The sequence below is a fragment of the Seriola dumerili genome, unplaced genomic scaffold (assembly GCF_002260705.1).
Source record: "Seriola dumerili isolate Sdu_G_001 unplaced genomic scaffold, Sdu_1.0 BDQW01001821.1, whole genome shotgun sequence".
NCBI classification, from domain to species: domain Eukaryota; kingdom Metazoa; phylum Chordata; class Actinopteri; order Carangiformes; family Carangidae; genus Seriola; species Seriola dumerili.
The window spans coordinates 419,513-437,790 of NW_019176076.1; the positions used below are offsets into that span (position 1 = coordinate 419,513).

Consider the following 18,278-nt stretch of genomic DNA (forward strand, 5'->3'; position numbering starts at 1 on the left):
ATGTGTGGCAGGTTGTAATTCTACCAATGCATTTTTGCATTCACTGATAAAATATATTTCAAATAAAACGACAAAATAAATATGTTACAAGAGTAGGGACTGAGCTGAATAATCAGCTATGATATACTAAAGCTGAGGAAAAGCTGGTGCAGAGCCAATGTTACAAAAACAATATTCCTCATCCCACCTGTTCATACTTCTCCAGCTCCGTATGGTAAATTTGTCGGATTTGAGACAGCTTGGCCCGGTAGTCGGAGTGTTCTGCTGAGTTGTCGGCACCAACGCCACCAGTGGCCGCTGCGGCAGCTGCTGCAGCTGCCGACCCGCCACCTTTTTCCGGCCCGGCCACACCCTCCGCCAGCAGCATGTTGTCCAGTCGCATCAGCTGGGGATCTGGAGGCTCCTCCTCTTGGGCGCCGCGGATACTGAGCACTGTGGAGGAGAGGAGGAGAAGGACATCAATATAATGGTACTCAACAGTCTAATTTGTGTCCTTAATGATTCACTTTTAAGGTGAACAAAGTGACTGAATAACAAGGCAGAGGAATTTAACAATGACTGAAAGAGAGTCTTAACTATTTCTTCAGCTCCAGCCTGAAATATGGCCGTTGCTTTAATAGTTCAAGTCTGCGCCATAAAAACCTGCAGCCTCACAGAGGCTGGCAGCTACGGAGGACCATAAAACTATCATTTCATCGATTTTGACTATCATTTCATGTGAAAAAAATTAACACAGCCTTCCACCACAGTTCATCTTTCATTGCTTCCCTTATGCTCAGACTATGTTTAGTTTCTGGCTGATGGCTTTATTATCTTGTCAGATGTTGTCTACAAAGCAAACCAAACTAATGACACAAAGTGTAACACAGTATGTTAATGCAAAGATACGTTGTTTTAAATGAATGAGTCATGGAGATTAAAGAATTTGAACTAAATCAAACAGTTCCGCTACATGAAGAAGCACAAATTGGAAATATGATGACTACTTATATAAAAATAGCAAAGAATAGAAAAGCTTAAAAGGTTCTGAATTCACTGTCATTGGATTTTTAATCATTTGGATTATGTATTTTAACACTCATGACATTAGTAAAACACTGAGCATTAATATTTTTTTCTCATCTCAGCATCAGGCTGGGTGTGCAGGATTTTGGATTGTCTCTCCACATATCTTACAAATAACAACTGAATCAGCGTTCTGCTGCCACACCTGTGGTCCCAGGGCAGCATTCACAGTGTTGTAATCCTAAATTTAACAGGACTAAGGATGTTTTTACAACTGATACTAAGGTGTGTTTGCACACTTGTTTGGGGATTTGAACCTACACTGAGTCTTCACACACCTACATGGGATCTGCTCCCATGGTGTAAAGAGTGGAGTGTAAACACAACACAGACAGGCCTGCTGAGATGGACATGCACAAACAAAGTACACACAAAACCAGACTCATCCGTGCACATGTTCACACACATATTTTGAGAAATATGTGACACAGCCTCAGCTCATGCCAAAACTATACACTGCTGACACTTTCAATAATACTTTTTTTTTTAAAACTATATTCTAGTGTATAAAACATACAGATGTTTCACCATGATTTTTTATCTAGGATCAGCTGTACTGCCCTGCCTCTTTCTGCCACCAGAAGGCTCCCTCGGTAAAGCAGCAGAGCGTCCTGCTTTTCTCAGAGGTGCTGAAAACAGCCGACCAGGTGCAGCCCTCCATTCCATCCACTGTCTTCAAGGACAAAGACAAAGCTCACACTGCCACCACATTTTTCATACACGTTTTAATCTACGCGTCTATCAAAATGTTTCAGGAGGACGATCTAATAGTGCATACTGTGTGTGTCTCTTTCATGATGACTGTAGACAGTGAGGGTAAATGACAGGTTGTGTGACAGAGCAGTAAAGCCATATTGCAGCCCCACAGTCTCCGGTCACGGCGACGGCTCTTTTGTAATGAGGATGTAAGGTTGAGTCGCCTTGTGACCTTTCTGGTGAGCAGGGGGTCCAGATGGATTCCTGGGGCAGCGTGGGGAGCTTGTCTACCCTAGTCCTCCTCTTTTCAACCCCACCACCCCCCACCCCCCACCCCATCCCTTTTCCTTTCCTCTCTTTTTCTCCTCCTGCAATAACATCATCCATTCCCATCAGCACCAACACGTGAGCAAGCTCAGCTCAAGAGGCAAATGTCAATGGCTATCAGACGGCTGGAAAAGGTCAGGAGTTCAGATGGGGAGCAGATGCATGTGCATGTGTGTGTGTGTATGTGTGTGTGTATGTGTGTGTGGGCGCATGTGCACATGTGCAGGTAGATGAATATGTGGATATTTGTCATGTGAATCACACCAGCGGGAAATTATAACACTCACCAATTTGATACTGACAAAATAGTGGCACATCCCAACCAGAGGGGGAATCTAATGAGCCTAAGAGTGATTTATTCATTCCCTCCAAGTCCCCGAGTGCACAACTAAAAGCATGAAATGGATTAAATAAATACAATTAATAAGGAAAATCAAACAAATTCACTGTGCTGTGGCATAATTACCCTAACCACAGCCATCAGCTTTATTTATTTCTGTTCAGTAATAGCAATGAAATTGATTAGACCTCAATGCCAGTCGTTGTGAACTCTGCAACCATGGACTATACATTAACATAATCACCTGACAGAGGGAAGTGCCCTCTATTACAATACATCACATGCTCCCAACACTTGTACAATAACACCAAAAACCTTTTATACACACTTTCTAGTCTATTGCTGCAACAAAGGCATGGAGTCCATACTGCTCTGCGATTCTCTTATTCCATGGACAGTCACAGATTAGTATCTATAAAAGGAAGATGGCCATCATCTCATCTTGATCATTACCGACAGACTTAATTGAACAATGAGAGGACACAATTCCCCTCTCTGTCGCTTCCTCCCTCCCTCCCTCCCTCCCTCCCTCCCTCCTTCCTCCTCTCTTCTTCTTTCCTTCCCTTTGTGCACACTCTTGTATAATTCCTTCCCTGAGATGTGGGGCACTAAACCCAAAAAGGCAAGGCATAAAAAATGAATACGTATCATAAACAATCCTTGAGCCGTTTCCTGAATAATAAATGGGATTCTAAGAATAAGCCTTTGTTTTGGTTATTGACAAAATTAATTTCTGCTGTTTTACTTCCTTAAGAGCTGGCTCATGCCCATCGCCACACTGCCTGCTGTTTGCAGACAACTGCAGTGTAAATAAACACGACGATTAAGCCACCCACTCGTACAGGGAGAATCAAGGTGCGCACACACAAACACACAGCACAAACATGCACTTTGTGCACAAATGTAAGCACTCATATAGGCGCACACACACAGGAAAAATACACAGCTATGCATATTGGCAGACTACCCTGAGCACCCAGCCTGGCGCCCTGCGAGTGCTTTTAAATGAAAACATGTTTAATTAATGATGTTGAAGTATTCTGTCACAATTAGGAAGATTTACGGTCAAACAAGGCAGCAGCGATGTCCCTGACAGCCATGATGAAAGTTTACCCTTCTTGCCTCTGACTGGCAGCTAGCAGCCAACACTGGACTGGATCCATTTCCCATCAATACAGTAATGCAATACACTCCGCAGCACTGTGGTGTATATATATGTGTTTGTGTGTGCGTGCATGCGCGTGTCCTTTCTTGCCTTGCTCTTGTCCACATCACATGACCCCAGAGAGGGCCTGGCAGTGGTTGTGCTCTCTATTGATTGTGTGGGCACACGTCATCTAGGGTTTCAGCAGTTAATAAATCAGGCCTGCTCCTGACACAACCATGGATGTGTGTATACATCTATGTGTGTGTCTATGTGTGTGTGTGTGTGTGTGTGTGTGTGGGCCTGTCACAGACCAGTCAGCAGGAGTGAAAGCGACAGCCACATGATAATGTAACATCACCACCATTCATCCCTGCCACACAGCATTCTGAGACAAAACAACAACAACCAGGAACCTGAAAAAAGCAGCGTGATTTACAGCAGACATGACAAGTATCACTAATACAAATCCTCCCCTCCCCGCTCCTTCAAGGAGTTCAGCATCCAGCTCTCATCTGCATTTGATACAAGCCCAATAAAGCAGTCTTCATAAGACGCAGCACTGTTCCATATTTCACACTGACCCACACGGTAGGGGTAAACTACAGTACTAAGCAATGCTATCATCATTACTGAGAGCACTAAATGAATATTATGTTGCGTTATATCCAGTTTACTGTATATGTGCTCATTTCTACTGAATTAAATCAGGGCTTCAATAAAGAGAATACAATCATTATGAAATTTGTAATTGGAGATCTCTATAAAGTCTATACTGTCAAAATAATTGCTATATTCTAAATATTGTGTTATTCTAAAAAGTAAAATGGTCTTTACTGTTTATTTTAAATTAACTGTAGCTGAAAGCTGAATTTGTGGTCAATCCATGAACTCTTGGAGGCCTAAATTATTCTCTCAAGCACCAGATAATGAAAAGCTGTTAAAGCAGTACTCAACCACATTACCAACAGCCCAACTCGGTCAGCGGCAGTTCAGTCAGAGGCAGGTTTTTATGCTAGTAGCAGCTAACACAGCAGCAGAGATGAGGATTGATTCTGCAGAGGTCTGGTAAATTCACTTCTTTGAAACTTCACACCCCCTCATTTATTTATTTTTTTCATTTTCAAACTTGTAGTCTTCGGCACCAACCACCACTGACATAAGTGACATCACTTGAGTCAATTTATCAGATTTTACTCAGCTCCCTTTTGGGCTTCATGCAACTTTTTTCACACATGCAGTAGTACTCCCCAACACCTGTGAACACACACCGAAGTATTAAATTGGTTGAATTTACCCTTCAAATGTTTTCCAGACACAAGCAGCCAAACAAGAACTTTATCTAAATAAAATAAAGCCTAAAAGTGGCTAAAGATGGGATTTAACAATTTCTTAATTTGCGTATGTAAACACACACTGAGGTGGAGTGAGCTTTGAAATTAAAACATGTCACATAACTCTCTAGTACAAGATGTAATCCAGAAACTGTCTGTTCAAAAAGAATGAGGCCTCAGTTAATGATTATTTCCATATTGATTAATAACTAATTGTCTATATTATATTGTTTGTTTGTTTTTTTTTGTTTTTTTTTTGCAAATACCAGTCCCAAACCTGAAAATATTCAATTTATTATCACATAAGACAATGAAAAGCAGTCAGTTGGGAAGTTGGAGCAAGGTCATGTTTGCTTTAAAAAATAACAATCAATTAACTAGTTATTTGAGCTCTTAAGAGGAATATGAATCTTCCAGCTTCCGATGTTTTCAATTTTCAATAGTGTTAGGGACATATTTTGGTTGAAACCAAAAAAGTACTGAGATTCAAAACTCAGCCCTACCAAAGAAGCAATCATCATAATGCCGCACTGTGCCATATTTCATGCTGACCCACACAGTAGGGGTAAACGACAGTGCTAAACAACGCTATTATCATTACTGAGAACACTGAATGACTATTATGTTGCATTATATCCAATTTACTGTATACCTGCTCGTTTCTACTGAATTGAATCTGGGCTTTAATAAAGAAAGCACAATTATTATGATGTTTCTAATCATAGCTCACTATGAAATCTGTGCCACGAAATCTATTATTATATTCTCAACATTGTGCAGTTTAAATTGTCTTAAAATGTTCTGTACTGTGAGCTGAGAGCTAAATTTGTGGTCTATCTATGAACTCATGGGAAACTTTCTCAGGCCCAAAATGTTCTCTCCATCACCAGATAATGGGAAGCTGTACAGCCTCAGTACACAAGGGCATAGTCATAAAGTACCTCTAAAACAGCTTTATGTTTTATCAGCCATCTCGAGTATCATGTGCAGAAAGGGGGCAGAGCAGGAGTGTCGTATCTGACACTGGGTGGGGGGATGGGGGATACCAAGGACAAGGAAAAACACCAAAGAAATACTGGAGGGACAGGCAGAGACGAGGAGATGTGGATGGTACAGGCAAGGAGGGAAGAGAGTGATGGAGGAAGAATGAAAGGCGAAAAATAGAAATGGAATAGGAAAGCGAGGTGTCAATTAAAAAAATGAACCCCAGTGCATTTGGAAGGTGACAGCTGGTGGGAGACGAGCTGACAGGCGTCACATTAGGCGGATTTGGTGGCCGCTCCCCTCGTCCCCTCCTTTTTTTTATTTTTTTTTTTCCCTCCTCTCCCTCTGTCTCTCTCCCTCTCTGGCTTTCTCCACTGGCGATCGGTAGTTTCTCATGCGGCAGTGGTGGCGGCGGCGGCAAGCGAGGCAAGAACTCAGCTTGGTGTTTTTCAGAACAAGTTCCCCCTGCAGCTACTCCTAATAACGGTAATTATCGTCATCATCTGAGGCTTAAGCAGGCCAGTTTGAGGCCTGAGGGGCTGGCCTGATAATGAGGCAGCCAGCGCCAGAGGAGAAGACCATTCAGAGCACCGCCCTGCCACCAAAGCAGAGCACTCCCATTTAAAAGCCTTCATTAAAATAATTCATTATTCAAAACAGACAATACATTAGCCCCCTGGCTGTCAGTCTTTCTTAAGGTGTCTTAAAATATATATCTTCTTGATTGAATCAAACTCACGCTCAGCCCATGCAGTTCCAACAGCTCCAGGCTGCATCGGAAACCACGTTGGCTGAATAACTGAGGAGAAGTCACAAGCTTGTGGAGCAGCGAGCCGCACAGTTGGCCCGCTAGCCCGAGAGACAAAGACAGCTCTATGGAGAGAGGACCACGCGTGGGAAAACACAGAGTAAACAAATAACCGATCACACAGACTTTTAGATGAAGTTTGGGCAGTTGACAGTGAACAGGTGACAGGAAGGTCCCCAGAATATGAATCTGGGATGTTGCAGTTACATAGTCAGGATCTTAAGCGGCTAGTATTCCTCAGAAGAACACTGGAGAGTTTCAGCTCTCCTTTCAACTCTCCAATGGCCTGTAACTTTCCAAAATCAACAGTCTAAAATTCACACCCATTTCAGCCATAGAAACACTTTTGTTTGGCGGGAAGACCAGTCACATGAAATTCTGTTTGAGCACTGCCAGACTTAGAGCTTAGTTTAATTTTTTGCAAGTGGCCAAATAATTGGACAAACAGTAGCCAATCTTGGCCAAAAAAAACAGAGTACAAACCTATACAGCTGGTGTGTGTATGTGTGTGTGTGATTGCACACACACGATTAGTAAAAAAGTGTAATCCATGACAATATACCTCACACTCCTCACACAGGAATCTTTATTAAAAGTTATGATTTAGATCAGGAAATATTTGATGAAAGAATAAGTAAACAAGATGAGAATCTGGACATTCAATGCCCAGTCCAAAGCTCTGGAGGTTAGTTGTAGAAGTATTTAGTCATTTGCCATAGAAAAAAAACCCCTCAGATATTATTGCAGATAATCTTAACAAGACTTCCTTAGCGTATCAAATTTGTCATCTACTTTTCCACAAATAAATGCCAGCCTCTAATAATCAAATGACAGCGAGCGTAGTGATGCTGTCCCGGGCAACAGTTGGTGAGGAGGTGACGTGTGAAGCCTTCGGAGTCAGGAGGAGATGGTCCGTGACAGTGAGCGTCCTGCCCTAACTGTTACCCTACAAGCCCTCCCTACGCACCAGGACAAGACATGAAACAAGAGGTCCGTTAACACAATCCTCCTCAAGTCCCCGTGGTGTGTATTCCTGTGCATGGCACATTTCATAAGGCTCCGCTCTTTGACTGGTGATGAGTTTATGCGAAGGTAATTAACAGTAATTAATCCTTAATTACAGCAATTAGCAGAGTCGCAGTAAATTAAGCCACATCTGGAGGCACGGAGCAGGGATAGACTGGAAGTAGGGGTGGGTTTTTTGACAAGGGGGGAGACGCAGGGACCACGTGAGCGCGCTTGTTTAGGTCTACCTGGGATGTCCAGGTTGCCATCCCTGCTCCAGGCGGTCTGTTGGGAGGTGTGATACACTGTGTGATCTCAGAGGTGGGTGATGGGGCAGGGTCTGATGAACACAGAGGCCTGAGAGAGGAGGTTCATTTCTGAACAAAATTGTTTCATCTCAGGGAGAAAGGGTCCCTTAAGCTACCATGCAAGGACACACACCATATGGCCACTCATAGACAATAGTGCTTGTGGTTCTGCTTCGCTGTGCTCGGCTTCACTTGACAACATGTGAACATGCGTTTTACACAACGTTGCTAGAAAGAAAAGCTGGCTTGCAGTGTGCCTCTCTGGAAGATCAAAACTACACACACTCTTTAGAGGGTAAAACACAGAGCAGAAACACACACAGATGCTGCTGGTACATTATTATTATTCTGTAAAGAGACCATTCAGAGTCACGTGGTTCAGTCTGTACTATCCTCTACTATTAAAAAAAAAAAAAGATTCAGAGTGGTTACTTAGATTATTCCATGATGCATGTCATCTCCACTGGGACCAATATCTTCCATGATGACAATGCTCCTCTCCATAAAGCACAAGTGGTCACTTTGAATGGTATGATAATAATGTTAGCCATATGCCAGTCCCTCTTCTGTAAATAGATATGATCCTATTGTCTTTTCTATCTTTAGACACAATGCAAACTGAGCATCTACGTATATACAGCATCTGTGCATCACAGGTTAAGAAAGTGTTGCGTCAGACAGTAAATATCCTACATAATGTGGATCCAGATGTACAATATGAATTGACAGGTAATGTCAGCTGTGGTAAATGCTAATCTTGTGTTCTTCTCAACTGCTCAGGCGTTGGTTGGTTGAGCTATGATATTCCTGTATTGTAATGCTTTCAGCTTTACCCCTTTTTGAAGTGTAACGCAAAGATTTTATAGGTTAAATCATCAGCCTTTTAATCTTCTCTTATGTCTAAGTTGTTGTACTGAGACTTAGATTTATCTCATGTCCATGCCCTGAAGTTCAGGTCACACTTCCACCAGAATACAGAGGACACTTGTGTTGTCTCATGACAAACCACGGCCAAGCTTAAACTATCAGAGCACTGTCAATGTGGTCGGACATAAACAGGCTGCTGACTACTTTGATTTTTGATTAAATCAGGCCTGCAACCCTCAAATATTTCTATTATCAATCGAGCTGCAGATTATTTTCACAATCCATTAATTGTTTTGTCTATAAAATGTCAGAAAAGAGAAAATGCTCATTATAATTTTTTTAAGAGTCCAAGGTATTGTATGTACTGTATGTATTGTATATAGTATATTTGATATGGAAAAGTATCAAATCCTCACATCTGAGAAACTGGAACCAGTTGGGCACTTTTTCTCTTGAAAAATGACTAAAACTATGATTAATTTTCATTCTATCAACTGAAAAATTAATTGACTAATAATTTCAGCTCTAGCTTAGAGCTTAATAGAAAAAAAGGGCCACCGCAATCTCCCAGAGCCAAGCATGTCTGTTCAACCAACAGACCAAAACCCAAAGATATTCAGTCTATAATGATACAAAGCAAAAAAGCAACAAATCCTCACATTTGCACGTAGTTTTTAACAAGTGATTCACTAGTCATGCTTTTGGTCATCAAAACACAAGTCAAAAGTGCCTCTAACTTCAGCATGAAAGTTGCAGTGTAGAATCTGGAAGGCGGACCGGTGCCATCCGAATGTTTGATAGGCTTCCAGGTGCCATTAATATTGTAACACTTGAGAGATTTGCTCCAGCAGGAAATATGGTCTCTCCCTGCATTCATCAGGGAGCTTCCCATCAAGGCAGAATAAGTCAAACCGGCTTTGTTTTGCTGTGTGTGCACTTTTGTTTGGACGCTGTCACAACTACGGAAATCCCTGTGAGGTTTACTGTTTTGCCAGGCCTGGTGTTCAAAAGACTAGTGATGCTTAGTCTGCCCCTAGCTGTCAGGAGAGAAAAACAATGTGAGGGATCACTGTCCATTTGTGAGACCAGCTCCATTTCATAAAGACATATTTCTTTTTCGAACATCTCTGTTAACATCTTCCTGTAACCTGCTTGGACTATCCGGTAAGCGATGGTTTGTTTTGGAAAAAAAAAAATAGTGTCCGAAATTTTGCATAAACAAAACGGAGCATGTAAACTACAAACAAAGGTTGGATTATGCATGATGCTCCACCCGACACTACCAGAGCTGTCCCAATGCAGAAATGATGCAAATAAAATTTGACTAATGTTTGCTATGAGAAACTGCAGCTTCTTATTCATTGAGGGCAAAGAGCAAAATAATGTTCATGGTGATGCTATGAGAATGCATGTGTGTGTTGGTGTGTGGATGTGTTAGAGGGGGGTCAACTCGGGACAGAGGTTTGGAGCTGTTAACGATGAATATGACGATGCAATGCCTGTAGGCAGAGAGCGAGCGAGCTAGAGAAACACAGAGGCAGAGAGAGAGTGTGTGTGTTTACAGCAGAGGTAGTGGTCCAGGCAGTCTAAGTGGCCTGGCTGGCAGGCCTACCACACCACTAGTGGATAAAGCCTAGTCATTAATCACAAGCCTGTGGGATCGTCCCACTGTAGCAGAATACTGGGTCAGAGGGAGCTCCTGCTGTCAATCAGCACCGAAATGTGTGTGTGTGTGTGTGTGTGTGTGTATGTGCGTGCATGGAGTGGGACTGTAAGCGGGGGAGTGTGTTTTTGAAGAGAATGTGTCATTTTTCCTCCGGCTACAAAAAGCATACAGCACTGAGGAATTAATGCATTAATGCAAACACCAGCGTGCAAGTGCTAGACGTCATTTACATGAAAAGCATATCAAGTCATCCATTGGGAATGAAAGCAACATTTTCTGCCCTAAAAGCTGAGGTTTGATTTTAAAAAATAAAGACAATACTGCTCTCTGTAAAAGAAGCAACCAATATAAAATGCAGACAGCCCTGTGGCATCAGCAGCACACGCCAGAAACACTAATATCCATTTCAAATGAGAGACACATGTATGACATGGGTCGGCTAAATGCATGTTGACCCAGTTTTTTCATGCTGCTGCTACATTGTCTTCACTGTTCACAAAACACTTGAGTGTGCAGCTGTAGTTTTATTGACTTTACCTCCCAAAAGCAGATGCTGACCCATTCAGATCGAAAACCAGTGTGGGTTTAACCTGGGTCACTGTGTCAGTCTGAGAGGCCGATAAGGGAGCTGTCATCTGCCAAAGCACACTACAAATGTAGTCATCACGCCAAATGTTTGAGTGTAAACTATGAAAAACAACTAAATCTGCTGAAACAGCCCAAACTCTAACAACACTGAACTCTGGCTGTCTTTAATGACACACTGTACATGAGAAATGCAGCTGTGCAGCGTGTTTTTTTTAAATCCTGGGATATTTCCACACTTTCTGCTCTTCTGCAGCTTGTTGACATTTTGTTGATCCAACATGAGGGCCTGTACTCATCTCTACCAAAGGACACACAGCACTTGCACTTCAGCTGTGGTCAGCTCTGTCAAAATAGTGAAATGTTTTTTTTTATTTTTTTTATATAAAAATAAATGAATAAAAAAGTTAATGAAATGTAAAACCTCAAATTGAATCAAATCGCAATTGAAATCACCTTAAATGTACTGGTCTACATATGTTTATACAGCTGTTTTGCTCTTACTAAATCTAGACCAACTGTTGTCACAATAACCCATATTTTCCATATCACTGCACACTGATTTGAATACAACGTTGAATATTTTCACCGAATTTGTTCCACAAGCTGAAACTCAAAATGTTGCCTTCAGGGGTTGAACCTGTGCAGATGGCACTGAGACACTGAAAAGAAGGAGAAGGACTGGTACAGTTAGAGCCACAGTCTGCAGCTGAACATCCAACAGTCAGTCAGCTGTAACCATGGAAACAGCGTCAAACGTTTTATCAGGATCCCATTCAGCTCATTTCAACCAGTTCACCAAACTGGTGCCGAGAGCGAAACAAGGAACTGAAGACTGCACCGTTATGTCAAAAATAATCAAATGCCACAATTCTTTTTCTATGTAGCATCTTCTTTTTTTTTGGCCTTTTTCCTTTATTTGACAGTCTGCAGAGACAAGACACAAGAGTTACAATTAGAGGGGGATGACATGCAACGAATGCCCACAGCTGGGAATCAAACCATGGACATGGGGTATGCACCTTCCTCATTAGGCCACTGAATGTCCCACATTATTTCATTTTTGAAATACCTCTTGCATCCCATTTGTTCACATTAATTTTCTCAAGTGACAGAATGTGAAAAAGAATTTAATGTAATTTCTACTTTTGTTGAGTAGTACAAACTCCAAGACAACTCATTAACTACAACATCTCTACTTGAATATCATCATCTCTTTTAGAAATTGAAATAAAAAAATAAAAAAAAGATTTTGATACAAAAACAAGAAAAATTTCCTGTTCAGACATTCAGGTTGTTGTTGTTTTTTGTAACACTGAGCAGACCAGGTACTTCTCTAACTACGAGTCACATCTTATAAAAATTACTAAATAAAAGAAAATCTACATAGACACCTATATATATATATATGTGTGTGTGTGTGTGTGTGTGTGTGTGTGTGTGTATGTGTTTTTGTATGGCATTTATATATTGTATACATGTGGATACACAGATACACAGATGACCTTGATGTGATTTGAACACGCAACCTTTTGATTTTTGTGTATATATGTGTGTGTATAATATAATATATATATAACATATATTTATATAAACATATATATGAAATATTAAAAATTATCTAAAAAAAATAAAAAATTCAGTTTGCACAGACCTCGTGGCGTATAGTGCGTCTGACTCCAGATCAGAAGGTTGCGTGTTCAAATCACTTTGGTGTCAGCTGTTTAGCTGAGGACGTCCCTCACTTGTATTGCTTTTATTCTGTAAAGCACTTTGTATTACATTATTTGGATGAGAAGTGCTATACAAATAATGTCTGATTGATTGATAAGTTGCTTAGAATAAAAGCAAATGTAAATGTGGTTTGTTACATGTTTCTGACAATTTTCATTTCCTGACATTGGAAGCACATTACACAGAAAAATATTACAGTACAGTACAAACAAGCAAATAAGTCATAGTTGTGAACTTTTAGATTACAGATACCTAATAGTAATTGCAAATCCCTAATTTACCTATTCAGCATATTGAGGTGACAATAAAGAAACTAGACTATTCAAACACGGCAACACTGGGGGCTATTTTACTGCTACTCCTAGTTTTCCATGGTACTTCACTATGATCATACAAACAGTATATGGATTTAACTTCATAATATATTGTAGTTCTCTCAAACTGGATCGAGTTGCAGCTTCACAGCCTCTCCTCCCTCCAGCCCCCCTGGGTGAGACAGCAGTGGTATTCTGTTGGTCAGCCTCTACACACCTGCATCCCCAGCTGGACCTCTAATCCACTCCCCCCCCACCCCCCCACCCTTCTCCTCTACAGTGCTCTACTCCCAGCTGCCTGGGCTATTTATAGGCCCGGTTTCATTTCCACACCTGCAGGGAGGCAGAGTTGTCACAGTGGGCCCACAGAGCCTCTCTGGAATACTGCATGGGAATGAAAATGCACCTTGCTGATGCAGGAACTTATTCTTGTCACTCTCTCTCCCCGCGGACTCGCATGATACTGTTTTGTTGTGGATGTGCAGTGCAGTGCAAAGATAACGCATAAAAAGGAATCTGTGTAAATAAGATTCCCATGTGAAGAGTGTGAGGTATATTGACATGGATTACACTTTTTGAATTATCACACGTGTGCAGTCAGTCAGTCAGTCAGTCAGTCAGTCAGCCAGTAAGTCAGTAAGTTAGCCTCACACACACACACACACACACACACACATACTGTATATGTTGCATTCCCTCACAACAGACTGCACGGACATTGCTCCTTCATAAACTTCATTAACGAGAGCATGTGAGGTAATGCTAAGTAAATGCAACAACACATAAAAGTTCCTATTTTCCTCCTACATTTCCATTTTTTTTTTCCTGTCATGCTTTTCTCTCTGGATGTAGTGGGCTGAGGATCCAGTCAGCGGATTACATTATCAGTCTGACCTAGTTGCCAGCTATCTCCTGAGACCTGAGGAGCCAGGCTTTTCTGCACAGCCTTCCGCTGCTACAACACGCACACTGTGTAACTTTAATTTATCAGGGGGAAGAGGAGGGAGAAATGTGACAGGTTGACAGTTCTCTTTGCCTGCCACTCCGAGCACTCCCTCTCCCTGCAGTGTGCCGGTTAAGGGTCCTCGCTATAGAACAGTGCATTACTGAGAGTGACTTTTATTCAGCGTGCTGGAAAATCATCAGCAAGGTTGGAAGCTTCTTATTAATATGAACATTTAGGGCAAGAATAGCAGAGAATTATGTGATTCAGGATGTGGGCAAGGAGCTGAATTTCAGTATTTTTGTCCCCTCTGATTCGAAAGCCAAAAGAAAAAAAAATACAGTGTGGTTCATATTCATACACAGTCATCTCATTACAGAAATATTAGCAACAAATTTTAGACTGTTTAATATATCAAAAGGCCCCTGTCAGTGTAATAATATCAATATATTATTGCATCATTATTATTGATGCATTACCTTGTAAACCATACTTTAATGTTGTCATTGTTGAGATGGAGCCTCTTAATATTGCTGGATAATTTAATCTATCATATTTTGTGCATTTAAAATTTACAGTACAAAGTACTATATTTCCATCTGAAATGTTGTGGAATATAAAGTGACAGACGAAGGAAGGACAAAGGATTGTACTAAGTACATGAGTAAAGACACTTTCATTTACTGGGAATCTCTCATTGAAACAGTCTACAACACCTGGTCATATTGATCTAGCATATATCAGCAGGTTTTCTTCATATTTTCTTAGGAATGCGGCATCCATACTAGGCAACTGGTGTTCAATTACTTCCATAAAATCAATCATGTAGCAATTATTAAAGGAAAGGCATAATTTCGGCATTAAACTATTTGGGGCTGTTTTTCAAAAAGCACAAAGGACGTAAAATCACAAAGCAGTTTGCGGGAGCAGAATTAAAATCATTACACACTCAGTCGTGTGAAAGGAAGTACAGTGGCAATATGCTCCGAGAACAAAAGACCGAACTAATCAGCCAGCAGATTAGAAAATTAAAATGGAGTTTGCAACAAAGACAGCATGGATTTCCGGAAATGGAAAGAAAAGGTGTACAAGTGTAGAACTGATTCTGTACAACTTAAGAAAATGAAAGAGCGACGAACACTAAATGGACTCGAGGAAACGGTGTTTATGCTGCTTGTTGGGTGTTCGCTGATAGATGATCAGCCAAACTAGCAAAACAAGATGGAATAATTTTACACCTGTTAACATTCACAATCTCAGCTATCTTGAATCTGACAGTTTAGGTTAAATATAAACATTTCACACACTATTTGAGATGTGAAGAAACATACATGTAAACGAGAGATATACTGTAGGTGAAACACTTGAGTCTTTCTGGGTCATCGCTGTTTCCCCCAGTTGGAGGAAAAAAATAGCCACTATGGTTTTTCTGTGAAAATTTAAGGGGTTGGTGGGGTGGGGGGGGTGCGGGTGGGGGGTTGGGTGGGGAGATGTGCTGCTGCCAGATTAGGCTACAGCCTGTGCCAAGGTTATAAACAGGCTGTTATCAGGCTTCCAAACAGAATAATCCTCCCTGTATCAGCGCCCAAACATATGGGGCCACACAAAGCAGCAGCAGCCCCTGACAGACACCCCCTTTTAATTACACAGAGGAGGGGGGCAGGACCTTTCTCCCTGTGCCTTTCCCTTTTCTGCTTTAGTTTCTCTCTGTCTGGCTGTCTAGGAAATACATTTACTCTCTAAGAAGGAAGTTCATCTGTGGTGACATATAAAGCTTTAAAGACAAACCTCAGCGACCTTGTATCACATTCAAATTTCAGATATTGTAGATTAGAGCTGAATCAATCAATTAGTTGATCAGCAGAAGAAAAAAAATCTGCAGCAATTGTCACGGTCAAATGGTCAAAATTCTCTAATTCTACATCTTAAATTGTCATATGTGATAATATACTGAATATATTTAGGTTTTGAACATTCGGTGATGAATATTTTTCACTATTTTCTGACATTTTATAGACTACATTTTGGGGTTTGGACTAGTGGCAAAACAAAACAAGCAATGCGAAGATGTCACCATGCGCTGGCCATTTTTTCAATTTGAAAAAAAATTGATCGCCCTCATTTCAATAATCTGTGTTATTATGTAAGACCCACCACACTGACAATATGTACGTGATATTTATTGGATATTCTTAAAGAAATTGTGATGGACACCTTTCACAGTTTTTGGACGTTTTTTTCATGAAATTGAGAAACTAATTAGCAAGTTAATCAAAAATGAAAATAATGGCTAATTTCAGCCCTGTTTTAGATTTTAAAAATAGATCTACAATATAAAAAAAAAAAAATTACATTTTACATGACCTATTCTAAAAAATAGTTTCATTTACAAATTATTCGCTCAAACAAAACCAAGTCAATCTGTTCCAGTCAGGTCTCAACTGTTGGGGGACTCTCCTCCCATCTGAAAGAAATAAATTCCTCGATCTTTTATATACTGCCTACAGATTTTAAAGTCTTGTTCAATAAAGTTTAAATGTCACAGAGGTGTAATAACGGGGATCATATAAACGCTGGGCTTGGAAAAGCTATGCAAAAATGACGCCGTCCCTTTCCGCTTGTGCAATAAAATTTTATTTGGCTGAATCGGCCAATAAAAGTGGGCTTTGAAGGTTGTCAATGGGGAGTAATTGGTCCATTTTACAGGAACGATCATATTTCTCTGAAGCTTTTTTTCATACGTCGTGAATGAGTCTTGACAGCGACACAAGGAGAATCTTCTTCTTCGACATGTGACTTCCACACCAACCTTCAACTAAAACAGAAGGGGCATGTAAAAACAGAAAGAAAGAAACATCTGGAAAACCAATATGGAGCAGGTAAACGACACCGCAAAGATGAATACGCAGCTCTGGTCGTATGTTCTGCAAATCTGTCTTTGAGATTTCACATGAACGATGGAGATACACTGTAACAGTCCACGCTTTTGGCAGCAGCAGAGCCCATTTCACACACCCCCAGACAGCGGAAAGAGTGTAGACCTTAATGACGTCCAATCTTCTCTGTCACGCCGGGCTGGAGGCTCGCCGGGGCAAAAATCGACCGACAGCTCAAAGTGCTGTTAACCGGTTCTGAGGACTCCTCGCTGATGCACAAAGCACACCTTTATTTCTAACACAGGTCACAAAAAACATGCCATCAATGTCTTTCCCCACAATTAAAGTTCAGACATTTATTCTCTATATATGAAAACAAACATAGAGTCTAAAATATTCGCCCATACTGTGGTGTGACGCTCGAAACACTGGCTTTTCAAAATAAGATCTGAAGTCAATCTCGCTTTTGATGAAAGCTTTCAGTTATAATGTGCTTCATCGTAACTACTGTGGAAAGACATAAATGTCAACCACTGTAATGATTAGTAAACACGGACCGAAGACGATGATAGCCTCAAAGAAAATTAGAGGAGGTATCTTTATTTTGCTATAGACAATCACTGTGAGATCTGAAGGCCTTTTTGTCTATGTGTTTTCCAAACTCTCTGTCTGAAGTGAATTTCTCTTTTGATTAAGACTTGAGTTTTGAACTATAAAGATGTGTATTGCGCTGTAACTTGTAACACATTAAATTTATGACAACTACTGTGATCTTTTTAATTGATCAAAGTCAAACGTCGCCTTGATGAAACAAAGTAGCAGTCACTTTAAATCACATTAAGATCTAAAGGGTTTTCAACCCTTATTTTTTAAGAGACAACACTTTTGTGCCCAATAACTGAATTGCTTGTGGAAAAGTAGTACTCAGCTGTGTAACGGCAAAGGAGAAGTCAAGGAGTTTTGTTTTTGTCATCAGGTCTAGGCTAGCTCTTTGATTTGATTTCACAGCTGGAGAAGCATTTGCTAAGGAAATATCAGAGTGCAGCTGTAAGCTAAAGTGTCAGTGTCTATCCATCCCAGTAAGAAAGGCCCAAAATAATAATCAAACACTCTTGCCTCTTTGGAGCAACGCTGCCAGCGCCACAGAAAAACAGACAGACAAACACAATGAGTGTCTCCACATCCCTGCTCTGACAGGAGACGCTGGCAGAGTCGGGGTAAACGGACGGCGCGGTGCGGCACGGCAGCCCCTAATGATCTCCCCTCTGTTTCAGCGGACTGA

General features: G+C 40.9%; 1 protein-coding gene across 2 annotated transcripts in view; it reads right to left on the bottom strand.

The window, feature by feature from the left end:
* Nucleotides 1–18,278, bottom strand: part of LOC111239007 (pre-B-cell leukemia transcription factor 1-like) — a 50,712-nt gene that overhangs the window by 14,335 nt on the left and 18,099 nt on the right. For both annotated transcript variants that reach the window (XM_022768766.1, XM_022768767.1), the window contains exon 3: nt 188–432. In XM_022768766.1, coding sequence (XP_022624487.1) covers nt 188–432 — 245 coding nt within the window. The remainder of the gene's footprint in view (nt 1–187; nt 433–18,278) is intronic.